The following is a 22,763-nucleotide window of genomic DNA, read 5'->3' as shown; positions in this document are numbered from 1 at the left end:
GAACATAGTCAAGAAATGGCTCATTAATAAGGGTTGCACAGACGCACAAGAAAGAAGACATAAGCTACAAAACGTACAGTCGGCTGCTAAACATAACTTCCCTGTCACCGCGTGTCACTTTTATACAGCATCTTTAGAGCACTACCAGGCCGGGTAATTTGGCGAAAAGAACGCAACAGCTTACGGCCGTCAGCTGCCTCTTCCTTACGGGTGTCATAATTATCCTAATCTCCGCATCAACGTCGTGCAAGTCCGCATACAGGTATCTGTATCTGAACCACATGTGCCAGCTTAATACATGTGTAGTGAAATTATGATAACCACTGCGTCTTATCAAACGTATTGGTTTTGCAAATGCGCATTACAGCTGACGGAACGACATACTGTAAGTGAAGCACAAGAGAACAAGGACAAAAGGAGGATGCAACACTTGAAGAAGAAGTGAAGAATTAGTAGGCGTACAGCAAACAAGCGATGACGGAGAACACACAATGATGCATCGGGTGTTCTGTGACATCGGTTTGCGTACTTACGGTGTTATGGAGATCAACGGCATAAAAACGTACCTTCAAGCGTATTCCGTCAACCTCCGCCGCATTCATTATAATAATCAACGCCTAAACAAAATGAGGCACTATTTTTTGCCAAGAGTAGAGCTCTTTACAGCAAGTCTGTGTAATGACTCGCAGACGAAACCAGCATGCTTTCGAAAACTTTTTACCGCCGTAGTATTCGAACGCCAACGGCCAGGAAACACATCGATACCAATAGGCTGTCGGCTGTCGGTGGTTAATCAAGTACAAAAACCTTGACGCTATGACTAAAAAGCAGCTTCAACAATCAAATTTAAAAAAAATCAACTGCCTATTTGCCTGAGGTAAAAAAACATCCTTAGACACCTCGATTCTTCATGTCAATGGTTTGTGTAAATTAAAAAATTCAGCATGTTCAGCGCCCCTAGCAGAGAAAGCACAAATTAAAGTATTCGACCAAATTACAGTAGCTCCACTTGCGCGCTTACGCTGAAACGCGCCTCGATTGATTTTTCGCCCTCTGTGGCCATTTGTTGAACTTGAGAGTGTGCGGGGCCTGGCCTGGTGTTGTAGAGCTCAACCAGACAAAAGCATAGCTAAAACTGCAGTAACTCACCATATCCTGTTTCACCACTCGTGCAAATTTTTGGCAGCGGCGTAATTGTGAACACGATTACGCCACTGTCGAAAATTTACGCCAGCAGCTAAGCAGAATATAGTAATTAGCTCTGTGTTTGTGTGGTTGAACTTTGCGCCACCAGCTGGCGCCACCAATCTGGCCGCTCACGTTGACGCCCCCGCTAAACCGGAAAACCGCCCGCGCTTGCCCGAATACCGGACACGCTAAAAGTCTCTATTTACTCTGCCGAGGAAAGTAATGTCGCATTGAAGAAGACAAATCCACTTGTCGAAACATTGGCTCCCACTTTTACTTCGTTCTCGTTTTGCTCATCGTCTTTAATTTTCATGACCCACCATGACCGTGTTTGCCCTTTAAGATTTTTGTATTCGAGAACACAATGTCAGGCCCGCCACCTGGTGGGTTTTCTCAAGGACTTGCCTTTGAGAAATGGTAGTTTCATAAGTTCGAGTAGCGCAGTCAGCCGAATAAGTAACTGCACGAATTATCGATTTCCGATTTAGCGGAAGCACTTGCATTATCTGAACTTGGAAGTTGACTTGACCCTAAAGACATTTAAATTTGAGCAGGCTATGTAAGCAAGCTCTAGACGAGGCTATTGTATTTTAGTATAAAACCTAGAACTTGATGGCCGCATCGATACCTAGGGTTTTTTACGGTGGTGCGAGTGAAGATTGCACGAGACAACCGCCACGGTGGTGTTGCGCTGCTAAGCCCGAGGTTGCGGGATTGAATCCAGAATTTTGGCCGAAGACTGTGTAGGTGAGGCGATGAAATTAGAAAATTCGTAGGCGCTATTTGGAAATGGGTATCGACGATATTCTAATTGAAATTAAGGGAGAAATATGGCACTGGGCAGGTCATGTAATGCGCAGATTAGATAACCGTTGGACCATTAAGGTGACAGTGGGTACCAAGAGGAAGGAAGCGCAGTAGAGGACGGCAGAAGACTAGGTGGTGCGACGAAATTAGCAAATTTGCGGTTGCTAGCTGGAATCGGTTGGCGCAGGACAGGCGTAATTGGAGATTGCAAGTAGAAGCCTTCGTCCTGCAGTGGACATAAAATAGGCTGCTGATGATGAGGTTGAGTTGGAATCATTTGGTGCTGAACAAGGGTAATTGGAGATCGCAGGAAGAGGCCTTCGTCCTGCAGTGAACATAAAATATTATGATGATGATGACGATGATCACCCCAAAATTAAATTTTTTTTTTTTTTAGAGTGCATGACACCACTGCTTGCATGTTGCTGTTCGCAGGGTTCTGTGGCTTACTGTCCTCAGCAAGCTTGGATTCAAAACGCCAGCGTGAAGAGCAACATAACTTTCGGTCAGCCCTTCGACCGCGATCGATATGAGCAGGTCATCGAAGCCTGTGCCCTTAAGCAGGACTTGGACATTCTTCCCGGTGGCGACGACACGGAGGTTGGCGAGAAGGTACGCTCGGTGCTTCATGCGTACGACCGCAGAGAGTGGCGGTGTCCCTTCTGTCTGCGTGACGTTCACTTTGGTAGACCTTCACACGAACGCAACCCAACTCGGCCGACTTGCTATCGGCCACTTGCGTGCTTTTACTGAAGCGTTAAAAAAACAGTAGGCTTGTATCATTGCGTGCACTTGCTGCACTCGTATCTTATTTTCGATGGCGTTCTGAAGGAGTACCTGGAATGCATTTGTCAGTAGAGGGTGCCGCGATCAAGGCGTAAATTAGCCCCTTTATTCTGTGTAACGATAAGGGTGTGCCAACGGCGCTACGCCTGGACACACAGAGCCCGCGGTTGGCCTGCCCATCAACCGCGCTCCGGTGCACGATCAAGTCGACGGCCACCCCGTGCACACTCGGGGAGTATATATTGCCATTCCAACGGACACCTTGAGCAGGCCAGCTAGTTGACATTACTGAGGGTTTCCCCGAGGAGGATAGGTTAACGAGAGGGTTCCTACCAAGTGTGGCACGGGTGGCGGGGGAAAACAGGGCGCCGGCGGAGACTTCCGTACTCGCCGCTGGCTGGTGACCATGGAGGAAGGGAAAAAATGAGGCCCCTCCGCTCGCTAGGAGAAAATTGGAACAAGTCACGTCGTATATTGCGCTGTAGTGGCCAAATTGTCGGGGCACCGCTGTTCGGTGGATTCATGCTAACGTGTCATCAGACTGAAACCGCTGTGCTTAAGACCATGTACGATAAACGCCTTGCAGGTCAATGACAGCTGTGTAGTGTTCCTGCTTAAGGAAAGAATCCTCCTTGCTGCAGGCTCGAGGGCTCGAGTGTGATCTGTGTGCTCGAGGGGCGCAGGGAAGTGAAGTTTGGCGGTTGCGGTGCGAGAGCGAACAACGTTCGGCAGAATAACGCACGCCTGCGCGCCCATCAAACGATTGATGGTCGCACGTCGGCCCGGTCAACGTGCTAGCCGCACGAATATGTGCCTACTGTTCGGCACCGCAGAACTGTTTCCGTGAAGCTCAACTTGCCGTGAGGACAATATACCTCAGGCCGCGGTCGGTGTTTCCAAACTCATAATGTTGTACCCTGCCAGAATTTTCTTCTGCGCACTATGGCATCGCCACGCCTCCGCAGTGCGCGGCCGCCCGAAACTTGTTCAACAAGGTAAACTGATTACTATAAAGCCATGACCGTATTTGTTCTCATAAATTGCTGATGGGCTGGGTCTTGATGTGCGTGAAGCGGGCTGCCGCTCATCGCCTGTGCAAGCGTGCAGTGAGACTGCAGATGTTCAGAAAAGCTGGCACGAGTAGCGGGGGACCGGCCTCTAACTCAGCCTCTAACTTGCAGGGTTCGTAATGAACTCCTTTCAAAGCTAGAATATTCTGACGACATGGCAACGGCACTGCGATGGCGCACGGATCCGTCGGTCACGACACAGCGCGTGCACGTCCCGCGGGGGTTGAACGCGCGAGCAGCACGTGCCGCCGCAAGCTGGCGCATTGACTTCCTGCGTCACCGAGTCTCCCGATGCCAGGGACTCTGCTTAGTTTCTCCTTCCTCCATGCAGGTGACTAAAGAGACTCGGGCAGTGTCTGCTGGCGATGCTAATTGTACCGGACACGACGTTCGCCACGGATGCGACCGTCATGGGACGCCGATTTCCCACAAGACAAAGCAACGAAAATTTTGTTCGGGCCATGTTTCCTTTATAGTGAACTTCGCAGTTAAATAAGGCGAGCACCTCAAGAACTGTTTAGGAGAGGTTAAGCGCACAGATGACACAAGCGCTTCACTTTCCTCGTCACCGATGCGCTTAACCGTTCCTCAGTACGCCATACGAGCAAAGATAGACGTCCAAGCTCGACAAGGATTGTGTTGCGATATGCGCAAAACTGCGACCCTTCTGTCGCAAATTCCAAGTCGAGTGTTTGTGAATGCTCTTTCAAATTAAAAGCTTTTAATTGGCTGCTTTCTCTTTTATCCCAAGACGTCGGAGAATGCAAATTCATACAGCGCGAATGGGTAAAACGAGACACAGCGCCGTCCTCATCAGGTCGTGCCGTATTTTGCCGTGTCCCACCAACTAGATCTAGGAAACATGATTTCGGGAAGTTACCGCAAGCAATACACGAAACTTGAAGAAAGGGATAACACGAGGCGGTACTGACAACGGATGATTTAATGAAACGAACGCCCAGCTTATATAGATCAGACACACGTGTGCAGCCGAGAGGCAACGCAGAAAACTAATAAAAACGCAGAGCGCCCTTAAACAGAGGTGCGATACAAATGCTAAGAAAAACGCTGACGGACTGCGGCACCGAACACTGGTGCATCGCATGGAAAGAAAAACTTCTTTCCGAGAAACCGCAATTGACTGCGAGCTAACGCAATCACCATCCTCTAAAGCGTCGCATGGCCACTCCCTCTACAATCTTTCCAGCTGGCCATTTTTTCTGCCAATAATCTATCTTTGAAAACAAAGAGCAGCCCAAGCAACTACGGCAATTAATAGCCAACTTCAACGCACCAGCAGCCCCCAAGGAATGTTCATGCTCGTGCAAGCGAATGTTAACGCACCTACCGGTTCGTCCAATGTGTATCTGCCGCACTTTAGTGGAATCTTGCATATGACACGTGTCGTGCAAGGCACATGTGAATTTGTATGCTTGATTTCACAGGATGCCCAGCCCGTGGTTCCCCTTTACCACCATGCTGCACAACTTCAAAAGTTTACAAGGTGCTGCAAGGGCATTATTAATCTGCAGAAAACTAAAGTAATGCTTAACAGTCTCGGAAGAGAACAGCAATTTACAATAGGCAGCGAGGCACTGGAAGTCGTAAGGGAATACATCTACTTAGGGCAGGTAGTGACGGCGGATCCGGATCATGAGACGGAAATCAGAAGAATAAGAATGGGCTGGGGTGCGTTTGGGAGGCATTCTCAGATCATGAACAGCAGGTTGCCATTATCCCTCAAGAGAAAAATGCATAATAGCTGTGTCTTACCAGTACTCGCCTACGGGGCAGAAACCTGGAGGCTTACGAAAAGGGTTCTACTCAAATTGAGGACGACGCAACGAGCTATGGAAAGAAGAATGATAGGCGTAACGTTAAGGGATAAGAAAAGAGCAGATTGGGTGAGGGAACAGACACGAGTTAATGACATCTTAGTTGAAATCAAGAAAAAGAAATGGGCATTGGCAGGACATGTAATGACGAGGTAAGATAACCGATGGTCATTAAGGGTTACGGACTGGATCCCAAGGGAAGGGAAGCGTAGCAGGGGGCGGCAGGAAATTAGGTGGGCAGATGAGATTAAAAAGTTTGCAGGCACGGCATGGCCACAATTAGTACATGACCGGGGTTGTTGAAGTACGGGAGAGGCCTTTGCCCTGCAGTAGGCGTAACCAGGCTGATGATGATGATAAAACTCTATCTCGTAAAGTGTTTTTTTACGAATGCAGGCAAATAGAGCGAATTATCTTTAGAATATGTTTGACCGGGCTTTTTTCAGATTACGTCCTCGCCTTCGCTTTGTTTCGGTTTTAATGCACAAGTAAATGTTACCAGTGATCTGTCATTATTACGTTGTCTAACCATCTTGCGCACCTTCATTCTCTCATCAGGGCATAAACTTGAGCGGTGGTCAAAAGCAGCGTATCAGCCTCGCCAGGGCTGTGTACAGTGGTTCAGACATTTACTTCTTCGACGATCCCCTCAGCGCTGTGGATTCGCACGTCGGCAAGCACATCTTCGACAAAGTCATCGGCCCCAAGGGACTTTTGAGAAACAAGGTGGGCAAAGCAAGCTTCATCGCCCAATTTCGGAGGCAAGATGCGTGTTGCCGCATCCACCGGCGAGCTGTATCTGGATTAGTTTCACGACGTGCACGCCACGAGCCGTAGGCATCGTTTAGTACAATGACACGCAGTTCTGCAGCAGATCTGCACCAGAGCCAAAGTGAGCCGCTACGGCTGCGCAAAATTTGTAATAAACAGCAGTTGTGCTTTAATGGGTGTTACATTATTCGCCGTAGGCAGAAAACACAGCTCAGCGGACAGCCGCCATGCTAAGTCTCGGTCCAATTCTGACGAAGCTAGCAAAAGTGAAATTAGCGAAGACAGCATCGAAGTGATAAACTATGCAGATTACATTGCTTTCCGGGGAAAATGGCGGCTGAGCAGAAGGCTAGGAAAGAGATTTGTTGCTCGCAGGGATACGTGGTTACGCTTTCTTAAGCGCCTAATGCAAGCTACGTTGTTTTATGGTTCACCCACGCAAGGCGTTAATTACAGCAATATGCATTTTTCTTAGTTTTCTCTTTTCGAAGCACTTGCACCTCAGGATTTCATTCAGGCAGTTCCAGGGACGTTCGTGTAGTTGGGCTCAAAGCTGTTTTAGTACTCCATGTAAACTGTCTAAAATGCTGACCAGAATAGGAACACCCCTGATATATCTAAAAGTTCTGGTGATATGGCGTGCCACCCGCAATTGCTGCTGCCCTCAGAATTGAGTCGTTACAATTGAGTGGAACCCACCCGTACCCGATACGAGGACATGTGAAAGGCCCAGACAGCCTTGCTTTGTTAAAATTCTTGCCTATCCTGTCCGTAGCGCGATCATGCAAGTTCATTATGAATTACCACCACTAGCAGAGTTTAAGTGCGAAGGAAAAGGGGTGATAGGACAGACACGAGCAAGCGCTACCAATGAATGAACTCGAAAATCCCATTCAAAATTACCTAGTCAAAATTAGTCCGGAGTCTCCCACTGCGGCCTGCCTTAAAGTATAAAGTAAGATCTTGGCCTTGGCACGTAAAAGCCCCGAGTTTACTTTTACCTTTTTTTCTGACGTAGCTGCGTTCACACAGTGTTCTAGTGAATTTTCACAATTTTAAACATTGCCTGTGGTAGATAACACAATTCTAGTTCACGAGCTTGTCTACTGGTGAGGCGGACATTACTCCACCAAAAATTGAAATGCACAGTCGAGTAATTAACGAATTCACCAATGAAGATTACAGTTAACTCCCTGCCGGACACTTCCAGTAATAGATAATACATTCATTTTGTTACAGTACCGAAAGGTGGACTGCATCGCAAGTGTGGCGTATTCGTTTGCCCTGTCGTCCTTGCAGCAAAATTTCAAGCGTAAACTTTTCCGCAATTTCTGCGCAGCGAGTTTTACCAGTCGAGAGTACAAGGAATGTAATGGATGCACATGCAGTTTGCACGTGACTAGTGTGGTAGTAGCAAAGTGGTAGCGCTACTCTGATGCATGGGTTGCACCGAATGGCGCGTATATAGACATGCTAATCATATCAATGCTTCTTTTCAGAACCTGTATACACGAGGGAAGTTGCATTTCCCCGACAGAGCTGTCGGCTGTGGTGGCTCCGGCCTTTTTATTTATTTATTGGTACTGCAATCACCACAGGGATTTCGGCAGGGTGGGATAAAACACATGACAGAAAATACAACATAATGGCAAACAAAATGTACATACATAGGTCACAGTCAAGAAAACACAAACTTAAACAAAGTATTTATGAAATGTGCAAATGAAGCAGAGGAGCAATCAACGCAGATCTTATATAGACAGTCACTATAAAAATAACCAATTATTGTTTCAGCCATCAAGAAGGGATACGAAAGCTGACCAAGAGTCTGCTTGAACGATGCAGCTGTTGAGGTTATTGCAGTCTCTGACTGTTCCTGGAAAAAATCATTACTTGAAAGAGTCGCTATGGGAACGAAAAGGTGTTATTGTTAGTTCATGTCTCTGGCGTGTTGAATAACCGGAATGTAATCCATTCGCTAACGTCGACGTTATAGTGCCCCTTAACTAATTGATGTAAAAATTTTGGACATGATGAGCGGTTTCTATGGATAAAGGGGTTAATTATACTTCCGCTGTACATTCTAATGTATCCTTGGATTGGAGGCAGTCTTTACCTACACTTTATAATTGCCCGCTGAATATTGGTACTTCACCTTGTAATTATAATCACTCCGACACAGCTGGCCGCGGCAACCGCATCTCGATGGGGGCGAAATGCCCGCGCACTGGGCGGCCGTCAAATATACGCCGCGGGGGTAATTAGATTGAATAAGTGAATTTCTGTTAACGATAGTCGATTATGAATCTCAATTTTTTTTTTTTGCAAGTTATGTCCGCATATTTGAGTAGACCGGCTCCTGGGCTAGAATTGTTACCTGCGAAAGGCAACTTCAAATTTTTGAGCGTTCGCCGACACCCTCGGTATGTTATCCGTGAGCGGACCCTTCAGATGCGAGGAAGCGCATTCGGCGCGCGTGTTCCTTGTGTGTTTCAATGGTCGAAGAGGGAATGTCTCAGGCTAGCGCGAACACCGGGGCACATGTCATCATTAGGGCCAGGAAAGAAGCACGCATCCTCGTTGGCTGCAACCTATGTTGATGCCATCTTTCTGCGAACCTCTTTCTTGAGTGCTTGCGCCTTGATATTCATCATTATCCTACATCAACAGCCCGCGAAAAAATTACTTCCCACACGTATAGCTGCTTCAGGCTGCTCTCCAGCAACAAACGTCCATGCCCCCCTTTGCAGGGGTGACATGGAAATACATTACGTATGATAAAGATAAAAATACAACTATATAATGACATATGGCAAATGTCAGTGCATATAGCATGTACGGTATATGCAGTGTAAATACGATATGTCCGACTTGTCACAAGAGGCAAAAGTGGACAATGTAATGACCTTGCAAATACTGCAAACATTACAAGTACAATACAGACGCCCGAAATGTCGCATGTGAGACAAATACGCACAATATAAAAATGTACAATGCGCATGTCTACACTATTTTAGCCCGGCAATACTCGCATGCATTTTTTATGATGGCACTTCTCCGCAATATTGGAGACCTCCGAAAACATTAAGGCAATCCCGAGCACATTCCCGATGAGCCTTGTTTGCCAGCAGCTTCTCCTTGGGTTTCGATCAAGTCTGATTAGTTTCGTCTTCGCGCCGCGTGCGCCGTGGCGTGCCGTCTGGGCCGCGTAACACGTACCCGTGCTTGCAGACGCGTATCCTGGTGACTCACCGTCTGGCCGTGCTGCCCCAAGTGGACATGGTGATCGTTCTCAGCGACGGCAAGATCAGCGACGTGGGCACCTACGACGAGCTGCTCACGCGCGGTGGGGCCTTCTCCGACTTCCTGGTGCAGTTCTTGCAAGAAGGAGAGGAGACCGAGGGCGTCTCCGACGAGGACATGCAGCTGCTCAGCGAGATCGTGTCCCAGGTTGGAGCATCCTCCGAATTGGCCAGGTGCGCGTCGAAGAACCGTTTGGAAACTCTTTCATTTACGCACCAATTTACTGCACTAAGGAAGAAAGTGATTCACGCTAAAGGTGAAGCATCAATTGCCGTTGCAAATTATTAGACTGCTATATGAAGTAAGAATAGTAGCTTTATCGGCGGTATAAACTTGTAAGCATTCGCTTACTACATTCACAAGCATGGTGTCACGCGTGCACAGTCATGAACATGTCTCACTCGGTGACCACGGACACTCGCTGTCAAGACGCTGACGCGAGGAAGCCCGGCAACAGCATTGAGCGCATTGACCTTCGTGTTGCCTCTCGCTTCAACGCGAACAAAGCGGCGAGCACACACGAAGCTATCAGCACTCGGTGCACTCTGTCCCCGTTGCAGACCGCTTTCACGATGGGGCTCGCACGGCCGCCACCGGTGTAGGACGCCTCCCCCACAGCCTGGTGCATTGCGCGCGATGGAAGACGGCGCGCTTCCTCCCCGCCTTCTTCACTTGCGCGCGTGTGATCTATAACCACTATCGCCAGCTCACTCTCGCAAGCATTCACTCGCAGCTACGGCAAACGACGTTGTCGCAATTGGGAACGTCACGGCGACGGTGGAATTGTGCCTCTCCACGTAATTGCTATCTCAATAACTGTCCCGGAAAGCGGTCACATTTTTTCTTGCTAAGCAGTTATATGGACAAAGTCCGAATAAAGTCCAAGTGCGGTAACATCGCAACCGCGCGCCGTGCGTGCGAGTGAAAGCGTGCGAAGGCAAGCGGAGGACGGTGGCTCGCGCGCGAAGGAAGGCGGGGGAGAGGAAGCCCGCTGTCTCCCGTCGCGCACAAGGCACCGGGGGGAGGGGTTCTACTCTGGCTGCGTACAGTGTGGCTGAGCGCGGCCGCACGCACCCTATCTTGAAAGCAGTGTGTGATAGTGTAGGTGCGCAGAGGGTTGATAGTTTCGTGACGGTCTGTCTTCATAACGGTAACAGCGCGATCAAAACAACGACGGAGTAAAAGGGCACAGGACCAGCGCCAGTCCTGTGTCCTTTCACTCCCTCGCCGTTTTGATCGCGCTCTTACCGTTATGAATATAGACCAACTATCCAACAGGGGGCTGATAGCTTCGTGTGCGCCTACGTGGCTGTGTTATCGCCACTTAGTGCACGTTAAAGCGAGAGGCAACACGAAAGTCAATTCGCTCGCTGCTGCTGCCGCGCTTCCTCGCGCCAGCGCTTTGGCAGCGAGTGTCTGCGGTCATGCGTTCACGTTTTCCTCTGGGCGCGTGACATCATCCTTGTTAATTGAGTTAGTAGACCAATGTTAACAAGCTTATACGGCCGAAAAAAACGCTCCTTATTTCGTATAGCTGTCTAACATAGTGCTAATGCAATTGCGATGCTTTGCCTTTCAGGTGACGCTGCGACTTTTCTGTATTTCCATAACTACTTCCTTCCTTCGAAACTTTTTTTCTTTATTTTCGCAATATTTCGTTAAGGTGTGGCCTCCGAAAGATCCACATGTGAGCGTACTAAAGTTCTTTATCCCAAGCAGAACACTATTGCTCAAATAGACATAGTTCAACAATACAAAGGCAGACAGCTTAACCAGATAACCCGGTTTGCTACCCAGCAATAGGGAATGAAAAAAGGAGGTAGAAGGCGAGAGCATCTTAAATGATGTGTAAAGGAAAAATTTGCCTTTTTATGTCCTAACTTTGCTAACGGTATACGTGTAGTTCAGGTAAAAGCGGGGCTCCTAGCTAGTTTAAACGATTGCCGTCCGCAGTAGTTGATGTTTGGTTGTGCTGATGCCGTCTACCTTCCATTTCGCTCGACTCTTATTGCAGGCAGTACTCTCGGCTGAGCGCCAATGAAAGTGACTCGCCGTCGGATACCGAGCGACGCGCCCGTCGGCGTCGTACTTCCTCTGCTCGCAGCGCTGGCGGCGAGAAGTCTACTCACAGCAAGGGGAAGCCGGAGAAACAGGAGAAGGCGCCACTGGCTGCCGGAGCAAAGCTGACTGAAGAGGAAAGCGCCCAAGTTGGATCGGTAAGGTTTGCACCGCCGCCATGCATAGAGTTGTGGAGGAGGCCGACTTTGAGAGAAAGGGAAGTACTTGATGGTGCTTGAAGAAACGTTGTCATGCTAACAGTACAGTAAGCTGCTTATGCTGTTTTTGTACTAATGTCACTATAGTTGAAAGCTGAGGTTATGACTAGTTGGTTGTCCGTATTGAATCATTGCAGCGCGCTACTGTGATAAAATTCGAGAACACCTAATAACTTACGAGTTGTGCATGAGACCGCATTAACGACTAATTGAACACCGCTGAGCAGTCCTTCGAGTTTTGCGCTGCGAGTACTGTATCATAGTGGTATGCGCTGCCCGAGCCAACCAGCAGCAGTAGTCCGCCTCATGCCGCCAACGTCCTCCGCAACGCCAGACCGAGGAAGCAGCCGCAGTCACGTAGGCCGGCAGGCGCGCGCAGCAGCCGAGCCCAATGGGGATGGACCGAGAGCGAGGGTGACATGGCCTGGCAGTGATTCCCTGATAATGAGAGCAGCATTCCGGGGAAGTTGGTAATCCTCAAGTACTATTGCGCAACAAAAGACAGATGCACGCAAGACACACTAAACGCGAACTGTCAACTACATTTATTCTACCACTGAATCGGTTTACACAGAAGAACTTCAGTTTGGCCTAGTTGGTGTTTACTGCATATCATATTGACCGCCAACAAAGACGGGGACAGCGGAAGAGAACACTAATACAACACGGGCGGTAACTTTCAACTGGTTTAATCACGGCAGCCCGTGGGCGTATAGAGACAAAATAAAACATGCGCAGAACGCAGCTAACAAGAACACTCATCAGCCTAGCGGGGCAACCAATTATCAAAAGAATCTATTTCCGATTGAAACAACCTAATGAAGTGTCACTAACAGTCTTGGCCTTTCTTTATGTGATAAGCCTCCATCAGTTCGCGTGCAGTCTGGTCCTGGCTTCTCCCCAGAATCTTTATCTCCTTAAAAAGAGGTGCACAGCGACAGGCATTGCAGCGCGCAGGCAAGTGCGCCATTTCATCTTTCGTTAACTTTTGTTCATGTTCGCTGGCTCGATCATTCAGGCACCGTCCTGTCTGCCCTATGTAGGGCTTGCCACACGCCAGGGGGATTTCGTACACAACTCCTACATCTCATTTTGCATAGGGCTTGGTTCGGTTCTTGCCACAGCCTTGCCTTCCTTCGGAATCACGGGAGGTCCAGGGGCAGAGCCGCGCCAGCTTAAAAGGGGCTGAAAAGACAACGGGGATTTGCGGTCAATATGATATGCGGTTTATACATGTGAAGCAGTGTAGACTGCGCATGCGCTTACATGAAAACGTACTGCGCATTCGTGTAACATAGTTATGAGTCATGTGATGCCGCCTCCAAGAAACTTAGTTCTTTTTGTGTGAGAGCCAGTGAAGGAAAACTAACAAACTTATCACCCAATTTTGCAATCATCTGCGCTTCACTTATTTCCCGGATGAACTGCGTGCTCCCACGGGACACAACATGCATTCGACCTCGATAGGTTTGCAGCCATGATTGCGACAGTGAATTGCCAGGAACCCACCGGTTCCATTTTTTTTACGTTGTTGCTGTGTTCCTGGAGCCGATCATTCAAGCAACGCCCAGTTTGCCCGATATATTGATTCCCACATGAAAGCGGGAGGTTGTCAACCACCCGGTGAACACACTCGACGAACTTTTTTGCGGTGCCCAGGATCAATAGATTAAACAGCTCACAGATTTATTACCAAACTCGACGCATTAGAAACGTCGCAAGCAGGATAGTTTAAAAACGAGGGGTGAATACGTTTCGAAAACGTTTTCACCGTATGTGTATGTGGCCGTATGTGTCCAGTTAGCGTGCTAGATTTTCGACGGCGCCGTTCTTGGCGGGAGAATTCTCCACTTATCAAGCGGCACTCGTGTCAATTGTTGCTGTATTCGCCCTTCATTAGGATGAGTACGGCTAGGAAAAAGATTTTTGAGGTGTTGACCCCACGTCAGAAGAGACGGAACGATTGCAAACGAAGTTGACACCGCAACAGGCCACGAAGAAATGGTGCGCGAGTGCAGTAATATTGAAGCCGCTCTTTTTGACGCGGAGCTCCACGTAGACTTCGGAGGAGCGCTGCCATTCAGTAAACCCTGCGGGTGTTAGTGCTGATTCTGACAGCGCATCCTCTACTTCAATGGCTTCGGCTTTTTCATCAACTTTATCATCATTCAATTCTTTCTGGCGATTTCTTTCAGTGCTAGGCTATTTGCTATGTGCTATTTTTTTTGTCATGACGACTAGTGCAAATGTGAAACCACCGATATGTCACTCTCATCGTTTTGCAAATTCATTCATACCGCGCGCTATCGTAGTATGGAACCACTTGCCATCGGCACTGAAGGATACGCAGTTTCTTACAATGAGATGTATTTTACCGATGGCACGTTAATCTTTCCCCTGTTCCATTTTGTAGGCATTCTCATGCGTGTATTTATAAGACTTTTTCAATATTACGCATGAATAAAGAGATCGAGTTAAAGAGCGAACATCACTTTCGATGGCGCCGAAGGAATGCATCGCTACATCCGTTACTATAGGAATGGTGCTCTGCAGCAAGTGTTGCGGTGAATTCTGCTGTGAGCACAATGTGTACAAAAACATTGTGCAGAAAACACCATCAATGAATGTCAGTACATGCGAATAGCCTGAACGAGCGAGCGAACGAAAGAACGAGAGCGGGCGAAATATAGTTGGCGAGAGAGCAATAGAACGAAGGAATAAACGAACGTGTTCCTTGCACATCAACAGTGCTTACGACCGACCACTGACCTCTTAACAAACATAAAAACAGCTGGAGACTGTAAGCTATTCGTTTTAATATTCTTGTGACTCAACGGTATGGTCTCGGCACGCTTGGCCGCACAGCTTGGTGTGATCACGCATGGTAAGAAGCGCCGATCGTCTAACCACTATGATGCGGCACCGACGTCGTCCGATATGAAAGGCCTGCGAAATGTTCAACGAGGACGGCCAGCTCTGGTTTGAGTCGGAGCGGCATATCGAGCAAGCGAGCCAGCGCGCGAAAGAACCACGAAAGAGAGGGCGGCGTCTGGCTCTGGGCGACATGGTCCACAGTCGATACACAGAAACGCGCACGACACGCCGACGCGCGCACCAAGCGCTCACACCGCGGCGCTTCAACATCCCGTCAACTAGAGTCACGGGAAAAAATTTCAGAGTACCGCATTCGTTTTCCCCGCGCCGCCGGCGTGTTCATTGGCCCAACCGTACCACGTGACTTTGGAGTACCATATACCTTTCAAGCGCCGGGCGGGCCGGCTGAGTTAGAGCGCAGACAGCGCAGGTTCCCTTGCGTTTTTTGCGTTCCGATTGTCGCGCTCTCGTTTGACTGCAAGGAAATCATGCCTGGTTGCTGCGCCTTCGTATGCAGCAACCGAACTGAGTCTGGAAGGTCTTTTTTTCTAGATTCCGACCGGGGCAAACGACCGAGAGCGTCGTTCTGCGTGGTTACACAGAATCGGCCGGGAGAACTTCAAGCATACAAAATACACCCGCGTGTTCGAGGTATAAGTACACCTTGCTTGTGCTTTTCGGCACTGTTTTAGAAGATATTTAAGCGAAGTACACGCGGTGTTAGCGATGCTACGAAAATAGGAGTTCATTGCAGGGATCGTTCGCGTCTTGCACGGTTGACGCGGGTACGCGTGTACTCGTTTGTTGCTCAACACACGCGGTTATTCCGTGCTCGTGGCACGCGAAGGCACACTTGTCGCGCGAGAATTCGGCGTCCTCACGTGCACCAGGTACTCGCATTATTTCTCCGCGCACGTGAGCGCGCTCTCGCCTCGAGTCACTCGACCGCAATGGCACTTGTTTTTCGCAGATCGTGACGATCGCAGTCAATAAAAACATGGTCAATATGAGGCCCATGATACTTCCTTTTTTCCACTTATCCTTTGCTCATTTATACATATTCATTTTGAGGTTGAAATCAACGGCCAGGAATATATTCACAACACAGCTTCAAATTTTGAGCTTGTAAGCCGTGCACATGTAATGAACTGAAGTCAGCATACATATGTTTTATATGGAAATGCTACGGTGCATTCCCAAATAATGTTGTGCTTGATGCATAACAAGAAATGCAAAACAGAACACCCAGTAGCTTTAGTTTCACTCTCTCCCTACGCATGTTACATAAAGCACTCTAAAAGTACAAGAATTTTATACATCGCCTATGTAACTTAGAAAAAAAAGTGCTGCGTCACCAGCGGGCGTTTCTGCTTTTTTTTACACAGGCAGCAAATCTGGGCAGTCTAAGAAAACGGTCATAAATAAGTTGAGAAGAAAAGCCGCTCATGGGGGGGAGGGGGGGGGGACGCACTAGACAGCCGCGTTCATAAATCGCAATGTAGCAAACTCTCGCCCATTATCAGTGTACAAAAATATATACGTTGCTGTAATCACGCAAACTGGTCATCAAAGTTGGTTTTTACGCCAGCTGTGCACAGATCGTCTTACGATCACAGCCAAACACCGGTGCGCACACGGCAGTCGCAGCGTGTCGTGCGTATACGGCGGACGAAGTCGCCCGGCAGAGCCGAGAACGCGCGGTATCCGTTTACAGACTAAATTAAATGTATCCGATTTAGCGTGTGAAATTATACAATGAACGTACGTGCCTGTGACACTGTCAGGTGTTAGTTTCGTCCTGCTTGGAAATATTCAATAGAAGCCGACGGCGGTCCACGATGTTCATGCCCAAAAGCACAAGCTTGCCTCATTCCGGCTCGAAGTGACGAAATGTTTCTTTCGTAGCTCGCTCCGCGAAAGGGGGAAAAAACGCGTGCATAAGCTCCCGATAGCAGCGCTAAGATTCTGCCCACAATCGTAGCACAGTTCCAGCAGTAAACACGATAGGCGTGGAAAACAATCACAGGATGCATTACTTCGACCAAAATAACATTTTATTTTCGTCCTTAGCAACCATTATCTCCGGGCACAAAGCATTTGTACTTCAGTAAACACTCAACCCGATGTGTCACCGAATATCAAGCTCTTCCAACACGGCGGCCTTCCCGCGACGCAGTCTGCTTGGAAGGTATATGGCGGTGGCCGCCCAGTGTTGCCAGTCAAATCCCGACCTTTGCGGTACTCTGAAATTTTTTACAGTGACTCTACCGTCAACACAATCCAACCTTACGCAAGGTGGCGATACGATACCGTCGTCACATCAGTCACATGACCAAGCGTGTGGCGAAGGCTGCCGCTGTGGCGCTGTGGCTGTCGTGTTAAAGGGACACTAAAGGTTACTATGAAGTCAAGTTAAAGTGATAAATCAATGCACTAGAATGTCTAAGGCGTCAATATAATCGCGAACAGAGCGTTAGTAACCGAGAAGTTGAGGTAAATGCATGACACCATTTGATACCCCCCAGCGACATTCCGGTGCTATAGCCCGATGACAAAGGCACTCCTTATAATTTGTCACTAGTACTCAACTACACGTATTAAAAAATAATTTCATTAGGTTATAACTGCGTGCGCAGCGATTTGTTTGTATGATTTTAATTTGGAGAGCAGCTGAGCACCGCTGAGTTTGGCCAAGGCGGGTTGTGCGTAGTTCCGCGTTTGTGCTCGTGTGGGCAGTCGTGTTTCTCACTGTTTTAGGTCGCGCTGTTCTTTGTCAAATAAGTATTGTGCTTTGTTGTGTTACTTGGTACTGCATGCGCAGAGATTTGTTTGTATGGTTTTAATTTGTAGAGCAGCTGACTTTTTCATTCGAGAGCGCCAAGTGGAGAGCACTAATTTGCTCTTCAAGCTCATTGTCATGCCCCTATGGCTATGTGAGGCGCCTTTTCAGTGACGTTGTAATTAAGGCGTTAAGAGCAGTATCAAGATTAAAGTTAGAGACAGTGTTGATTTTGGGTGCCTGGCATCTGGATCGGCCGTCACGCGTGAAACTAGCAAGTTTTGCAGGATGCGAAGAAAGGCGGGAATGCCGTGTCTGCGCACATTGCCAGTATCCTCTAGACGCCAGCCATTGTGTTATTTCAGTCTTCCGTTTAACAAGGTTGCAGACAAGAGAACTGACAAACAGTATCTTTGTTGATGTTCAGCACGAGTACGGTAGCGCAAGACATGAGGTGAAGTGCCCTTCGTATTTCCGTGCCTTGGCCTACAGCGCACTCGTAGAATATTACGTGAACCACACCGTGCTGTTATCGCTTGCGATTCAGCTTCGATTGTGTTTTGGCCCCTTTTATGCCACGTGACTGGTATTTCATGGTCTTAAGAGGAATTTTGTGTCCAGTATGAGACAACCGAATTCGATTTTCTTCGGCGCCTCGGAATTCTGGCAATATCTTTCGCTGCTTCTAGCTTTGTCCTTGTTATAGTTTCCGTATTTCGCGATCAGATACCGCATATAGGATGTATAACTCACTAGAGGATACTGCATTCGGGAGTCGTGAATCCCCTTGGCGTAAAATATCCTGTTACTCCAGGTAGTCATTATCTTTAGCTGTTTATGACTGGCGGCGGTCTCCACGCTGCGTGGCTTCGAACTCGGCAGACGCTGGGTTCGTGCGTGTGCCATGTGTACGCACGGAGTTTCGAAAGCGCTCGCGCGGTTTTTTCGATTTGTGCGCTGTTCGTGCACTACGCGAAACAGGGCATCCGCTGTTCCTTGTCCTTGTGCAACAGTTCCCAAGCGTGCGTCAGACGGAGGAACTTCTTAGGCACTTAGAGATGTCCGTTCATTAACTAACTTGCCGGGTAAAGGTACATAGCACTTGCTGCTTAGAGTTCATGTAATATTGCCATGTGATGCCGCAGAGTGCTCTCCTCATTGCTGTTACGAGCAATCTCGTTAGTGCGCTTGTTTCTGGCTTGGAGAGCGTGCCCTGCCTTCTGTCGCCAATCGGTGCAGGCATACGTGGCAACCAACTGTCTTCGGAATTCTTCCCATGAAGACAGCGCCGCTTCATGATTCATGTACCATGTTCACGCTGACTCTTCTAAGCGAAGCGCACGTTGCGCAACTTCCTCGCCTTGTCCCAGCCGTTGAAATCTGCGACTCTCTCGAACTGTTCTCACCGGCCTTCCACATCTTCGGAACGTATCGCCATAGAAGTATTCGAGCGTGCGTGGTGGGTACACGATGAGCTGAGACGATGCCACCGGGCTGGTCATGGTTGCACCGTCGCTGGTAACTGTTGCCCGCACGGCTGCAGCAACACAGTCCGAACTCGGCCGGGTTTCCTCGGAGGCAGCGGCTTGTGCGCCGGTGTACTGTGTGGGGATGTGGGGAATTCGACGCGCCATTGCGCGGGCGCATTTCACCTTGTTCTGCAATCCTTAAGTCACATCGTCCTCGCTCCGAACCCGTTTTCAGCGGTGGCGCTCCACTCGCGGTGGTTTGCGGTGAGGGCGGAGCTGGATGGATGGATGGATGGATATTATGAGCGTCCCCTTTGGAACGAGGCCTGGGGTTGCGCCACCAAGCTCTTGCTACTATACTGCCTAATATCCTACCTAGGTTAAACAATGAAAAAAGAAAAAAAAAACTATGAACTCCCACGCCCAAATTTTCTGATCCCCTATTACGAACTGTGCTTTTGTACGAGTCCGTCTTTTGTCGTTTCCCTACTTTTCTTCCACCAATCCTCCAGTCGCCTCTTACTAATGTCTATTGCGGACATGTTTGCTTTACCACTGCTCCCTCTGAACCCAAGGGCTTCAAGGAGGCCAGTGGTGCCTAAATCGACCGCGGGGTAGACGTCTTCACATTCTAATAAAACATGCGCCGTAGTTTCCCTAGCTTTACCACAGCAAGCACATGCTTCTTCTTCCTTCTTATATCTCGCTTTATAGGTGCGTGTTCTAAGGCATCCCGATCTCGCTTCGAAAAGTAATGAGCTTCCCTTTGAGTTATCATAAATGGTTTCTTTCCTCATTTCGTTTTTTCTTCTTAAGTAGTTACTCATGGCAGGTTTCTTTTCCATTGCCGCCACCCATGAGATTAATTCAGCCTCTCTGACTTTCCGCTTGAACCTCTTTGTTGCTGTGTTGTCCACCCTACAGGCCGCATACTTGCTGGTAAGCTTCCTAGTTCTTTTCCTCCACTGTGAATCAATGTTTTTCCTGTACAGATACCTGAACACTCTCCCAGCCCATTTACTTTCTTCCATATTCCTCAGCCGTTCTTCATACTCAATTTTATTGCGAGCTTCTCTCACTTCAAAACTAGTCCAGCCCATATCCCCCTGCACAGCTTCATTTGTAGTCTTCCCGTGAGCGCCCAATGCGAGGCGACCCACTGATCTTTGGTTCCCGTCGAGTCCTGATTGTACCACTGATTCAAAACAACCGTATTTCCAAAAAGTAAGTCCTGGAACCATTACACCTTTCCACATACCTCGGAGTACCTGGTGCCTATTGTATCCCCTTAGCGCTCTGTGCTTCATTACGGCTGCATTTCTCTTCCCCTTCACTGTTATTGTTTTTCCCTGTGTTTCCATATATCTATTGCCTTCGTTTATCCATACACCAAGGTATTTATATTCTGTTACCCGAGGTATTTCTTGGCCCTGTATCTCCACTGTCTGTTCGCTGCTTTCATTAAATACCAAAACACCTGATTTTCTAACAGTAAATTTCAAATCTATATTGTTACCTTCCTGCCCACAGATAATTAGCCAGACGTTGCAACTCGCTTTTCTTATTAGCTAGCAACACAATGTCCATGAATACTTTGTTTAGCGCAAAACGACAGGCACAAGAAAGACGACCAGGACAAAGCGCTGGATTCATGGATTCGCACCAACTAGCCCGCCAACGCATTGTGCTCAACATAATGTCGTCCGCATAAAATAAACCTGGGAGTACTTGCTGCTCTACTATTGTACCCGCCTGTTTGTATGAGAGATTAAACCCGATATTACTTCCTTATAGCGCCCTCTCCATCTTCACCATGTACATCATAAACAGCAGCGGGGATAAAGGGCACCCCTGCCTCAGTTCCTTGTTGATATGAACTTTCTCCTCGCTCTTCATCCCTTCCCATTCAACGCAAACGGTATTTTCTAGGTAAATCTCTCTCAAAAGCTGTAGACAATCGTTACCTAAGCCTTCCCCTTCCAGAATATCCCACAAAATGTTGCGGTCTACATTGTGGTAGGCTCCTATAATGTCTAAAAAGGCCACATACAACGGTCTGCTTTCTGCTTTTGATATTTCAATACACTGAGTAAGAACAAATAAGTTATCATCTAAACGCCTACCTAATCTGAAGCCATTCTGAAGCTCTACCAAAATGCCATTATTCTCTGCCCATGCTTGAAGCTTTAATTTGATTGCCTGCATTGCCAGCCTGTATATTACCTATGTAATGGTCAACGGTCTATACGAGTGAATTGTCTTTCTGCCCCTTACCTTTATAAATTAAATTCATTCCACTTTGTCACCAACTGTCTGGTATTCGTCTTTTTGGTTTTTTCCGCTGCTTTCACCAGAGCTTCCTTACTTTTTGGTCCCAGATCATTTATCAGCCTAACGGGAACCTCGTCTAGCCCTGTGGCTGTGCGCTTAGGAGTTTTCTCTTCCGTTTTCTTCCAGTCTAAATTTGTCAGCACTAGCTCCTTTTCCACTTGGGTTTCTTTCATGCTCTTTTTTTCTTCAAATACAACCTCGTCCTTGCCTTGGAAAGATTCAGCTGTTACTTTTCGGATGTAATTTATTGCCGCTTCTCCTTCCAGTCTGTTTTCATCTTCGTCTAGGATATGTTGTTGTACTGTTGTTGACTTCCTGCCTAATAATTTTATGTGATTCCAAAATATTCTAGGTGCGGCCTTCTTTTTCTGACGTATTTCTGACAACTAACGTTCACTTTCACCTTTTAATTTTGCTTGCACCACTATTTGAACCATAGACTTTTTCTCCCGGTATATTTCCTATTTACTGGTTACTTCATCCTGTGGCAACTGCGCCTTTTTTGCCTGCCTGTGCTCTCGAGATGCTTTCTGTCGTTCGGCGATCGCTTCTCGTATCTCCTTGTTACACCAGCCTTTCGGTTTATTTTTTCCTTTCCAACGAACATGTTGTTTCTCTTTCCGTATTTCTGTCGTTATTACACTTAGAAGCTCACCATATTCCCACTCCGTACTTGTCCACTTGCCAAGTTCTTTCTCAACTCTAGTGACTATATTTGCTATTTGTTCAGCGTTCAAATTTGGAATGGCCATTGTGCTTTCCTTGCTCTCTTTCCCAACTACATATCCCATTTTCAAAATGATGCGTTTATGGTCACCCCCTATGCTGCTAAACCCTTCCTCATCGATGACCATTTTTCTCAACTTATCATGAATTCCTTCTGTCATCAGACAGTAATCAATGGTCGATTGCCGGTTTCCCACTTCCCACGTGATCTTTCCTTCACACTTAGGCCCTGTATCCACGATCACGAGGTTATGTTGCTCGCAAAGGTCTAGCATTGACTTCCCGTTATTGTCGGTATAGCCATCTAAAGCCTGTATGTGGGCATTCATGTCACCTAATAGGACAATTTCAGCACCACTCCCGAAACCCTTAATATCAGCGCTTATGCATTCCACTAACTCTTTATTCTTCTCTGTGCAATTTTTTCCGGTCCACAAATACGTAACTCCCAGCCAAGTTTCTTTCCCACTCATTGTACCTGATAACCAAAGATGCTCTTGACATTGTGAATTTACTCTTTTCCATTTGGCTCCCTGATAGATGAGCAT

General features: G+C 47.8%; 1 protein-coding gene across 2 annotated transcripts in view; it reads left to right on the top strand.

Annotated features, from left to right (window-relative positions):
• LOC142567821 (multidrug resistance-associated protein 1-like) overlaps window positions 1-22,763 on the top strand; it is a 211,265-nt gene that overhangs the window by 91,038 nt on the left and 97,464 nt on the right. For both annotated transcript variants that reach the window (XM_075677969.1, XM_075677970.1), the window contains exons 15-18: window positions 2,431-2,607; window positions 6,245-6,412; window positions 9,689-9,933; window positions 11,775-11,976. In XM_075677969.1, the coding sequence (XP_075534084.1) occupies window positions 2,431-2,607; window positions 6,245-6,412; window positions 9,689-9,933; window positions 11,775-11,976 (792 nt within the window). The remainder of the gene's footprint in view (window positions 1-2,430; window positions 2,608-6,244; window positions 6,413-9,688; window positions 9,934-11,774; window positions 11,977-22,763) is intronic.

Source organism: Dermacentor variabilis, unplaced genomic scaffold (assembly GCF_050947875.1).
Source record: "Dermacentor variabilis isolate Ectoservices unplaced genomic scaffold, ASM5094787v1 scaffold_14, whole genome shotgun sequence".
Taxonomy (NCBI): Eukaryota; Metazoa; Arthropoda; class Arachnida; order Ixodida; family Ixodidae; genus Dermacentor; species Dermacentor variabilis.
The sequence above is the reverse complement of the archived record's forward strand: the minus strand, read 5'-3'. Positions and strand labels throughout refer to the sequence as shown.